The following is an 11,546-nucleotide window of genomic DNA, read 5'->3' as shown; positions in this document are numbered from 1 at the left end:
ATTTGCAGTATCAACTATGCACATATACAAGAGAGTACAGTGGAATAATCTGTTTTAATTAACTGTAAGAGAATTGTAATATACGTAAATATCGAAACGTATAATAACGACGGCAATTATCAAAAGAAAAAAAAAAAAAAGATTTTAATTAAACGAGTGTCTAAAAAGAGGAAGGGCGTATGTTACATTTTTATTTATAAAATTTACAATAATACGCGAACAAAAATTTATTCCTCGTTGTAGCAATGAAACACAAGCCCTTTTTCATCAAAAAAAAAAAAAAAATAAAAAGAATATTATTTTTATACTTTCTGAAACATTAATATTCATCCGTATTTATTATACGATTCTTACGACCTATTTTATGCGTTGCATTTCATAAATAACATTCTCGTTATTTTGATTATAATTAATTTTTTAAAATTAGAAGAAGGACGTATGTTATTCCAGGCTGCTTGTTTAATTATCATAATAAACGATAAATCGTTTTTTTACACGTTCCTGTAAATTCTATCTAATGCAACATAAGCCCTTCTTCTTCCATGAATCTCCATTCAATTAGAATTACAAACCTAATTTTTTGTTTTATATGTAAACGTAAAAAACACTGCTAATATAATATAGCAAAATATATTCAACGCTTGTAAAATTTATTTATAAACGATTTATCCATAATAATCTATAAGTATGTAATTTCACAACGATAGTTTTTAATTTGTAATTTGTTTTTAATAAACAATATATCGTCAACGTAATAAAATTAAATTTTATATTAATTTTATATATATTGAACATTATTATTCAACGATAAAATAAGAAGGACAAACGAGCCACGATTGATAAGTATAATCCTTATAAGCCATACTTTAATCTATTATTCCGTAATATTTAGTGATATGATTAACATATCGACGTATAAAGCTAATTTATACCTATTTTGATGTTATCAGCGATATTTAAACGTACTTCTATTAAATAGACGTGATAGACGCATATATCAACACATTTATCTAGCATTTAATGAACGTCTATCTCGCATACTAAATACATTGGACTCCCATTTTTAATTTGCTGCCACTCTTTAAATTGATACAAGATGTTTCATAATATGTAATATGGAATCTACTCTAAGAATGAACAAGATATACAAGAAAAAAAATCTATGAAAAATATTCATACAAAACATGTATCCTGAATTAACATCATAGTTATAATTATTTTTAAGTAAAAGTAGTCAACAGTATACAGTTTAATGAATTAAATGTACTGTTAGTACACACTGTATATTTTAAAACTGTCTCACATTTTTGAAACCTCCAGTATACCATTGCTAGACGAATAACACTTTACTAATGTCGAGAATTTTTGAATGTGTCTAATTCCCATATTGTTTCTGTATAAAACACATGTAGATATAAACTTTTTTCATTATTTTTCTATTTTCTATTCATTTCTGAAGTGGATTTTCGACGTATTATGAAACATCCTGTACGTGTACTACATATGTATATACGTACATATTTACCTATTATTTAAACAAAATTACACATTTTATTTCTAATGCGTTTGTGTGAAAAAGGAAATATCATTTACTCGCTTTTTTTTGTTTTTTGTTTTCTTCTCTCTCTCTTTGTTTGTTTGTTTGTTTGTTTGTTTGTTAAAAATCGTTTAAACTTGCGATATGCATCGTAGAACGATCTTGTATTAAAATCGTTTTAATTATTTATACGTATTTGAATGAAAGTTAGATTTAAAATGGATTACAGTTATAAACGACCGGTTATTGAACACATTTTCGAACAAATCAAATGCCTTTATTTATTTTTTTCATTTTCTTCTCCCTTCGATTTTTGATGATTAAAATTGTTAAAAATATGTAAACGTGTAAGAAAATTTGAATGGCAGGATATATTATTCTGTTTATTTCGTAACCAGTCGGTCCTAATTGAAAAAACGTTATTCTCGTTGGTCCTGTTAAAAGCTTGTTTCTAATATATATTTATATAAGTATCATCATCATCATCATCGAAAATATCGCGTGAGATTCATTTCTCGTAATTTCTATCGGTTAGAAAATAAAATTCAAATTAAAAAGGATACGTTGATGGTATTTTGTGTATGTATAATCGATACAAATTTGTCCCCTTTTCTATTTATTCGATCAGTATTTTTCGACAAATTTAGGTCAATATTTTGTAAAATAAATGATCAGTATATTAAGTTGGTCAACAAGTTGGTCCGAATGATTTTTGCCGCGTTACTTATTTAAAAATAAAAATAAAAAAACTGACCTGACTTATTGACCAATTTAATATGTCGTTCAAATATAAATAATCATTTGTCAATATTTTAAAACAGATATGGTCACAGTATTTATAATAGGGACTTAATCGAAACAAGTTTGCATTAGGATTACATATTGATACGTAGTACATATTGATATTTCATTGTAAATACTAACCTATCCTATTTATATATAAAATATTGACCAATATTTTATAAATCGGTGCAATACTGATCACTTATATTAAATACTGACATTTAATTATAAACACATAAGAAGCATTTATTTTTTAAAATACCGACTAAATATGTTTGACACGTTCAATGAACGAAATGTTTCTTTTACGATGAGTGACAATGATTACCTAGACCGTTTTTTAAATGATTCATGTAAAATGAATTTAGGCTAATTACCATGTATACTTTTAATGAATTATATTACGAATTATAAAATATACTATTGAACGAATGAAAAATTAGAATGAAAATATTGTATATACATAAATGAGTAATCAAAATCAAAAATGATATGTTATTTATATCGTTTTGATCATCGTGCAAATTATCCGACGTGACAATAAACACGTTAATGATACTGATCGAATAAAAAGTATTCACTTTTAAAATAAAAATCAATTGGCAAATTCGTCATCGATATTCGTTTCTTTCGATATTAAAAATCATATTATTCTCTCTCTTTCTTTTCCGTTCTCGAATTTATCTCATTCTTTCTGTTAAAATGGTGAGGGTGGGTGGGGGGGTTGATATTAGTCTAAGGATTAGTTTTCTTTGTTTGGCCGCTATTCGACAGATGCTTCCAGAGACCCGTGATTAATGGTACATCTCTGAAGCTGTCAGCCGCAGGCTATGTCTGCTACGAGCACATTAGATCGACGGATCTGGATTCTCCCCAAGCATTTTGCATCTTGAATCCCGTGGATGGCCTCGGTACTACGTGATGAGATGGCGTGGACGTGCTCGTGTGTCTCAGAGTAGTCATGGGAATACTATTCGACGAATTTTTTTGTGATTTTTTAACATCCGAATTGGTTTCCTCTTCAAAACTCACCTAGAAAATCAAATCAAAAATAATATTATTAATAATATAATCGTGAATATTAATATTTAGAGAAAATTTTGTCGCAATGTAATTACGAATACTGATAAATATCGGTTCGAATCATTTTTTGTAATCATCTAATTGAAAAGATACGTACTTTCGTTTTTATTCGCAATTTAATCAGTTAAAATATGATTCCATGAATCTACTCGTCGCGCGGTTAAAAGTAATTACACGTTTGGTATTAATTATAGATTGTTGTTTTAATGAAAATTAAAATATGTTAAAGATTGTTTTTCAATGTTTGAAAATTCAATCGAAAATAGAATTATTATGAAAATGGTGTATAAGCAATGCGAACGCAAATCTAACGCTAGAAGTTTCATTCTTTTTTGGAAACATTTTTCAAAATTATATACCAATACGTAGTACAATTAATTAATTATTAATTATTATTTCTATCCTTAATTATTTCTTATTTTTGATTATACGTTTTTTAATGAATCATTTAACAGCACATATATTTATTCGACATATTTTTTCTTATAGAATTTTATCGTAAAGTTTAACGAGAAGAAAAAGAACTGAGACACCCTGTATATATATATATTCAATAATATCTCATGCGTTTGTAGACGATTTGTGTGCGAAAAATTGGTCAACTGGAATTGAATGAAAGAATCAAAGGAAAGATTTAAACGCGTACGCTCACCCATGAATTCCCCGTCGGTTTAGGATCGTTTGAGAGATCAATTAAAAGATTCTTTTGACCTTCATTGACGGCATGACGTTGTTGTCCGTTCAGCTTGTTCTGTTGATTCATCTTTGTTGCATTTTTTGTCTCGTTGCCGTTTTTTTTCTCGTTCGTTTCTATAAATCAAACGACAAAAAATCCACACACACATATATTTATATATATTAAATAATTAAAATCTAAAAATATATATATATATTAATAATAAAAATTTTAAAATTAAATCTAAAAAATATATATATTAATAATTAAATCTAAAAATATATATATATTAATAATAAAAATTTAAAAATTAAATCTAAAAAATATATATATATATATATATATATATATATATATATTAATAATTAAATCTAAAAATATATATATATATATTAATAATAAAAATTTAAAAATTAAATTTAAAAAATTTTATTATTATTTATTCTTACTCCGCCCCTTTCGGGTTTGGAGGACATCTAAAAAATATATATATATATTAATAATTAAATCTAAATATATATATATAAAAAAATTAATCCTAAAATAATTAATACCATCTTGATAAAACATGACTTTCGTCAGCCGATTAATTATCAAATGAACAGTGTTATATCGTCTTTAATAGTAAGTAATAACTGCGAATTCGGATTACACGCTACTTGTTATAGCTTCCTAGTTGGAGCCTGTACTAACTGCATCGTCATTAATTATCGATGCTGCATCTATTTACTTACCATATAATGGAGAGAGAGGAAAGCACGAAAACGTGTGTTCGCATTTCTCTGTATTTGCATCCTGCACACTCACCGATTACACCGTCTATTTATGTGGACGCATATATACGTTCATATATATGCATATGCATTTATACATGCATACATACATGCATACATACATATATACATACATGTTTTACATATGTACTCGCGCATTTGAAGCAGAAATTTAAAAATGCCCAGAGCATCGCCAACTGATCGTACTCGACACAAGTTAACATGATATTTCCCACGTTAAATATGATTATACGGTTGACGTGCATACACCAAATATTACGTTGCACAGCGCTTTTCAACATGTTTCTCTTTTTATATTTATTTATATTTTTCTTTTTGTTACTCGCCCTTTTTCCTCTCTCTCTCGTCTTTTTCTCCCCCCTCCATTTATTTTTCATTTTTATTTTTCATTTTTATTTTTCATCGTAAAAAGATGCGCGCACTTTGACGTGGTAGTATTCGTTAACCAAAAAAAAAAAGAAATAATATAATTTAACAAGCCTGTATATATCCTGCATCTGTTCAGTTATTCAATCATCGATTACACATTTTTCTGGTTCGAAACATTTTTGAAGTTATTTAGTCTGCTTATGATATGTTTTTTACGATATAATATATTTTATGCAGAAGTAAATAAAGTAAATTGAATATCTCAAAATATGTAATATAGAAAATAAAGTTAAAATTAAATTTATGCTTTTGTATAGTTTCTACGCTCAATTTAAAAAAACAACTTTTACAAAAACTATAACCAAATGTTCAAATTAAAAACCGACTGGAACAAATTAATTTTCAGATTAATTCGAAATGTGTCCGACTGTTATTTAAAATAAAGACAATTCTCTATCGATGACGAATCAATTTGAAAAGAAACATATATCATTTCTTATAAATAAAGAAAATACAAAAATAATAGAAAATAACTCACGTCAAAAGTGTTTTTGTTAACAAATAAAAATACCTATCTACCTCTCGGCTATTTCTCTGCTTCTAAAGGCATTTATTTTGTTATTTATTTTTTCCTTTTTCAATTATAAACGCGTCCAATTTTTTTGTTTGTTTGTTCTGTTTGTATCCTATTTACATAACGATTCAAAACAATTTTTTGTTACAAAAAAAAAACGTCATTCCACGCGTATAACTTTCGAATCGATCAATTTAAAAACAAATTACATTTGTTAGGAGCTTAAATAACTGACAGAAACATAATTACCAACCGTTTTTCTCATCCGTCAACGTGGAACCTTTATCTTGAGCATGATGAATCCTCGGATCAGCAGCCTGTGACAATTGCCAGGCTTCGTAAGCCGTATTGAATGCCTGTGCCACCGTCAACGTCACCGTTTGTGCCATTTTTCTCTTTGGACAGAGAAACGCGTGACATTCCATGGTCTCGTTCAAATTCGTTGCTATGAATGCAAACACGTGGTCGTGGGTTGCATCGGCCGAACAATAAGAGATCCTGTTTATTCACCAAACACCCACACCCACCCCCCAAAAAAAATATTTCGTTAATTTATTATTACAATGAAATACGTTCGATATAACGATAATTGTTTTTTTTTTATTATTTTTAATATAAATCAATAATAATTATTCGTGCAATGTAATTGTATTTTTGTTCTCGTTGTAAGTGTGCAAGTGACGTAATGATCGTACGAATATACTATCGGATGTTCGAATTCACTTAAAATCCTCAATTACTGTCCAATACTATTATGCGAAACGTTCATTATTTAATGTCGTTATTAACGAAATGTAATCAACCCAACGTGTTCAAACATGTCAAATTTTAATAGAAGGAAAACCGGTAATACCGATAATAAAGTCAATATAATAAGATACTCCCATTGGATTGAAGATAATTATTGACAGATTCAATGTTCAAATATGAAATGTAGAAAGATATAAGATAACGAAACGATATCATATTATTATTGAGATATTGCAATTGTTTATCAGTAATAATACGTATTTGTGGTTTTGCCATTGACATAGTTAAGGTAAATTTTGTAGAATATATTCGCATATACAGAAACTTCGTACCTTGAATAATATCTTCCAATTATTCTACGGAAGTTAGCATGGGGAATCGTACGATTACAATTTCATGGGTTCTGGATCCGATATTCTGTTTCGTCAAAGAAAGAAACAAAGAGAACAAACATTGCTATCGGATTTTTACTCTTTCGACGTTTTTACTCTCCTCGATTCGTTTATTGTCCCAACTACGAGAATACTATCGTGCGTACGTGTGTGTATGTGTTTGTGTGTGTGGTGAGAAAAAGAGAACAAAAAGAAGATAAAATTTATCACTTTGAGATCCGATTTGAGAGAAAAAAAGATACTGGTTTATTTCAAAAGAGGGGGAACAACAAAAATAAAATTAAGAATTAAGATAGGAATTGATAGATGAAACAAAATCAAATGAAAAATGAAACAAATTTTCTGAGTTTTTTCGTTTGAAAGATTTATGTGAACTGTTGGACAGTTAAAGGTGTGCGCGTATATAAGATATTTATTTTTTTATATTTGAGATAGAAATAGTAGAAAATACAATATATACTTTACTCGTTTTGTATATTGCATATCAATTAAAATATATTTTATATAAATATTTTCTTGGATCTCTTTTTGGATTGTACTACATAAAAATAGGGGTAATAAAGTATATAGATGTTATTTTTGAAATTATACGAAATATAAGGTGCAAACTTTTTAATTGAATCCAATAAATTTAAGATTAATAATAATAATAATAATAATAATAATGTACCTACCTGTATATCGATACTTGAAGTTGATCTTCCTCGGTAGCTAAATCCGTCATTCTGATACCTCTTAAACTAACAGCCAAAGACACCCTTTGTAACTTTTTACCGCTTGCTTTTGCCTGTTAGATTAAAAAAATAAAAAAAAAATAAAAATATTGCGTTATTGAGATAGTCGATGATATTTAATTTCAATAAATTTACATAAATAGTCAAATAGAATGATATAATATATTATCACATTGAAATTGTTAAATTCTAATTATCCGAATAATAATATTTCATAATTTAAGAGTAAAAAATGTGATTACGTTTTGACGTAGACTTTAAGCTCTTCATACTCGAGATAGTTCGTCCGAAATCCACTTAACAAGTTCCTCCTCTCTGGGCAAAATTCGATGTAATGGCTAATACCCGATAATACCGATAGCTAACTAATCCATCCAATTGCATTATTTTACCGTGGAAACCCTAGCACGCGGTACCACTGTGAGATAAACTCGAGCAAACTTCCTGATAAGCATAACTTCGAGATAGAAATTTGCATGCCGTCGTGAAACGATACGATTACGGTGTGTGTATATCTATGTACGTGTGTATCTCTGTGTGTGCATCTATGTGTGCATCCTATGTGTGTATTGGCAAATCCTAAACTCTGTTATTCGTTCTCTGTTAACGCTCACTAGCTTATCAATGCAACTGAATTAACTGAAATCTGAGAAACGACGTTCATTTCGTATCAACATCATCGTTGTTATTGTTGGTTGTTTCAATGTTCATTAACAACGTTATTATTAAAATAAAAAATAAAAAATTGATTAAAATAAAAAGAATATTACTTTTTTTACACAATGATTATAATTGTATATGAATATAATTTTTGTTAATTTTAAACGATTATTTGTTTTCATTCTTTTCATTTTATTACGATTTAACCAATAATATTAGATAAATACGTTTATATTAAGCCATTTCTTACGTTACCCATAACTTTTTTTCTTTAACTAAACGAACGAAAATCCTCGTCTATCCTTTAACAAAGATCTCGCCCTTTACCCTTTTTCTACCCTTTTCCCAAAAGGGAAAGAAAACGAAAGAGAGAGATTCCCTTTCACGTCGAACGACAAAATTGGATAGTATCTTTCTATCCTTTTGTTTTTTTCTTTTTCCCTATCTCTTTTTATCGATTATGATCCCAACGAAAGATCTCTCTCTCTCTCTCTCTCTCACTCTCTCTGAGAACGAATAGGATCATTCGAATAGAAATACGAAACCCTTACTCCCACTTTTATTGAAGTGGAAACCGAGAATACAATTGAATAATATCCGGATAAAATCCAAGGGACAATAACAAATTCTTATTTATTTCAAAACAAGTATTACTAACGTTACAAAATCTAACCGACCCGTCATATTATCATTTTTTAATTCGAGAATTTACATAATTTATTTATACAGAACGAGACGTTTATTAAATCGGCAAATTTATTATTATTTATACGCGTATTTTTGAATGATTTTATTTTTGATTCATATATTCCTGATGTAAAAGATGAAATTGTATTTCGATTAAATGTTTAATCTCGTTTGTAGTTAAATATAATTATTACAATTTTGTACTAATAGATTACATTAATTTTTTCATTCATTTTATATAGGATTGTGGAGACCAAAAATTGGTTCAACACTTTTAAGGGCTCATGGTATTCACTGGAACGAGTAAACAAAAAATATCATTTTTTTATTACTCCATACAAATGTATAGAGAATGTTTTGAAACCAATCGATTGTTGTAACAATATCCGTGATTATAATAACTCGTGTCTCCTAATATTATAATTTAAATATTCCTAATAAACAATCAAATTTGTACAATATTACTATTTACATATTACTACTCTCATCGCATATTAATGAATACACACATATTAATGAATAAACATAAACTATTTCTTCAAACTAATATACATGAAATAAATAATATAATTTCTCTATAAAAATTGTATGTATAATACCATGCGAATTCTGATTAAAAAAATAATCTCCCATCCGTGTATAGGATAAAGTTACAAGAATTTGTTGTCACTTTCTATTCACAATATACGTTAACAAAATAATATAATTTAGGAAAAAAATTAAAAAAAAAAAAGAAAGAAATTGATTACACGAAAGCATAAATAACGAGGACACAACGTTGAGTGGTATCCTGGATTATTTGGATTATTAAAATAAGAATTTATCAAAAGAGAATTCCTTTTTTAATTTACAATATGCTTGGGACAAAAGAAAAAAAAAAAAAAAAGATTTAAACAAAATTCATTCTTTTTCTTTATTTTTTTTTTTTAATCTTCTTCTTCTTCTTCTTCTTTAACGATAACGAGAGGTCGTGCCTACTATTACTCTCCATCCGTCCATCTATTTTTTAATTACAGCCTATAATACTCGAGAAGCAGCGAGGAATTTGCGCTTACTCGAGCACTTTACGCATATCTCCCCCTCCACCCCCTCTTTCCCCCTTTTCCCTCTTTCCCCTTGCCCTTTCCCAACCTTCTCCCTTTCCCACCCTTTGAGAAGGGATATTTATATGAGCAGGAAACACTCCGGCAAAGCTGGATTTTCAATGGCGAGTCATATCTGTGTGTGTGTATGTACGTATACATGTATGTATATATGTATGCATGTATGTATATATGAACGTATACGTAATACGTAACATTTTTTTTATCTTTTGTCCGACGTACCACTCGTTATATGAGATAAATTAAAGATCTTCGTAACATTGTTTCAAACCGTTCTACATTTCCCCCTGCCCCTTGCCACCTGCCCATTCTCCACCTCCTCACCCACGCACAAGAGAAAATAAAACATTCTCTTTTAATTTTTATTCTTTGAATAATTACAATTTTTGAAGTTATACTTCTTTTGGCGCGTTGGGAAAAATGTAATGGGGAGTGATTTTGTTCCGAGCGTCTGGAAAAACGACACCATGAAGTTTGTCGGTATTTACGACGCGCGGCAAAGCGATTTCAAGTATACGGCATGAAGTTGTCTTCATTTCTTCTTCCCCCCTTTTTTTCTCAAGCGGGTCACCCATCCAAATACTAATCGTACTCAGCGCTGCTTTACTTAAATGATCGAAGCGAGAACTAATACTCGCGGGAACTAATAATAATCTATATTATGATATTTTATTATTCTTTCTAATATATATAATATATCGATCGATTGAAAATATGTTTCTTTCCTTTTTTTTAAATAATAATAATAATAATAATAATAATAATAATAATAATAATAATAAATTTTCTTTTTTTGTTAACTTATTTTTTGAAGTTATTTTTGAGGTTATTGAGGTTATGTTCGTTTTGGTACGGCAAAGAAGTATAACTTCTTACGTGCGTACATAAGTACACACACCAGTTTTTATATAATATTACACCGATAAAAAGAGAGAGAGAGAGAGAAAGTTCGTTTTTTATCGATAATATCGTTAATATAATATTCCCAAATCCGCTTTTCTGTTCTAGTATTATCTTATTAGAAAATAATCAAATAAAAATAATAATAAAAGAAACCTATAGGAGGATGAATATCGTAGGCAGGATGTTCGCAGGTTGAGGGTAAGTAAACTACTGAGAATGATCGTAAATCACTTTGGTAGGACATAGATGATGGCATTCCTAGAGAGTATAAGAGTAAGAGAGAGAGAGAGAGAGAGAGAGAAAATGTCTAATGAATCGTAATGAATTATCGTCGAAAGTGCAACGTTCTCTCCATGCCAGAACTACAAGACAAATTGCTTTGATCGTTAGTAGTGTGTAAGAGTAAGAGTAAGTGAAAAAGCTAAGGGAACGAGAGAGAGAGACAAATAGAGAGAGAAAGGGGGTGGGGGTGAAAGGAAGAAAGGGGGAAATGGAGAGTAA

General features: G+C 28.9%; 1 protein-coding gene across 2 annotated transcripts in view; it reads right to left on the bottom strand.

Moving 5' to 3' along the window:
- Nucleotides 1–1,893: 1,893 nt before the first annotated feature.
- LOC122525336 (low density lipoprotein receptor adapter protein 1-like) overlaps nt 1,894–11,546 on the bottom strand; it is a 58,359-nt gene continuing 48,706 nt past the window's right edge. For both annotated transcript variants that reach the window (XM_043648061.1, XM_043648060.1), the window contains 4 exons: nt 7,633–7,745; nt 6,070–6,314; nt 4,056–4,213; nt 1,894–3,352 (listed from right to left, as the gene is read on the bottom strand). In XM_043648061.1, coding sequence (XP_043503996.1) covers nt 3,158–3,352; nt 4,056–4,213; nt 6,070–6,314; nt 7,633–7,745 — 711 coding nt within the window. In that variant the 3' untranslated portion in view covers nt 1,894–3,157. The remainder of the gene's footprint in view (nt 3,353–4,055; nt 4,214–6,069; nt 6,315–7,632; nt 7,746–11,546) is intronic.

This window comes from Polistes fuscatus, unplaced genomic scaffold, assembly GCF_010416935.1.
Source record: "Polistes fuscatus isolate 324 unplaced genomic scaffold, CU_Pfus_HIC Scaffold9, whole genome shotgun sequence".
Taxonomy (NCBI): domain Eukaryota; kingdom Metazoa; phylum Arthropoda; class Insecta; order Hymenoptera; family Vespidae; genus Polistes; species Polistes fuscatus.
Note: the sequence above shows the minus strand (reverse complement) of the source record. Positions and strands in the feature narration are given on the sequence as shown.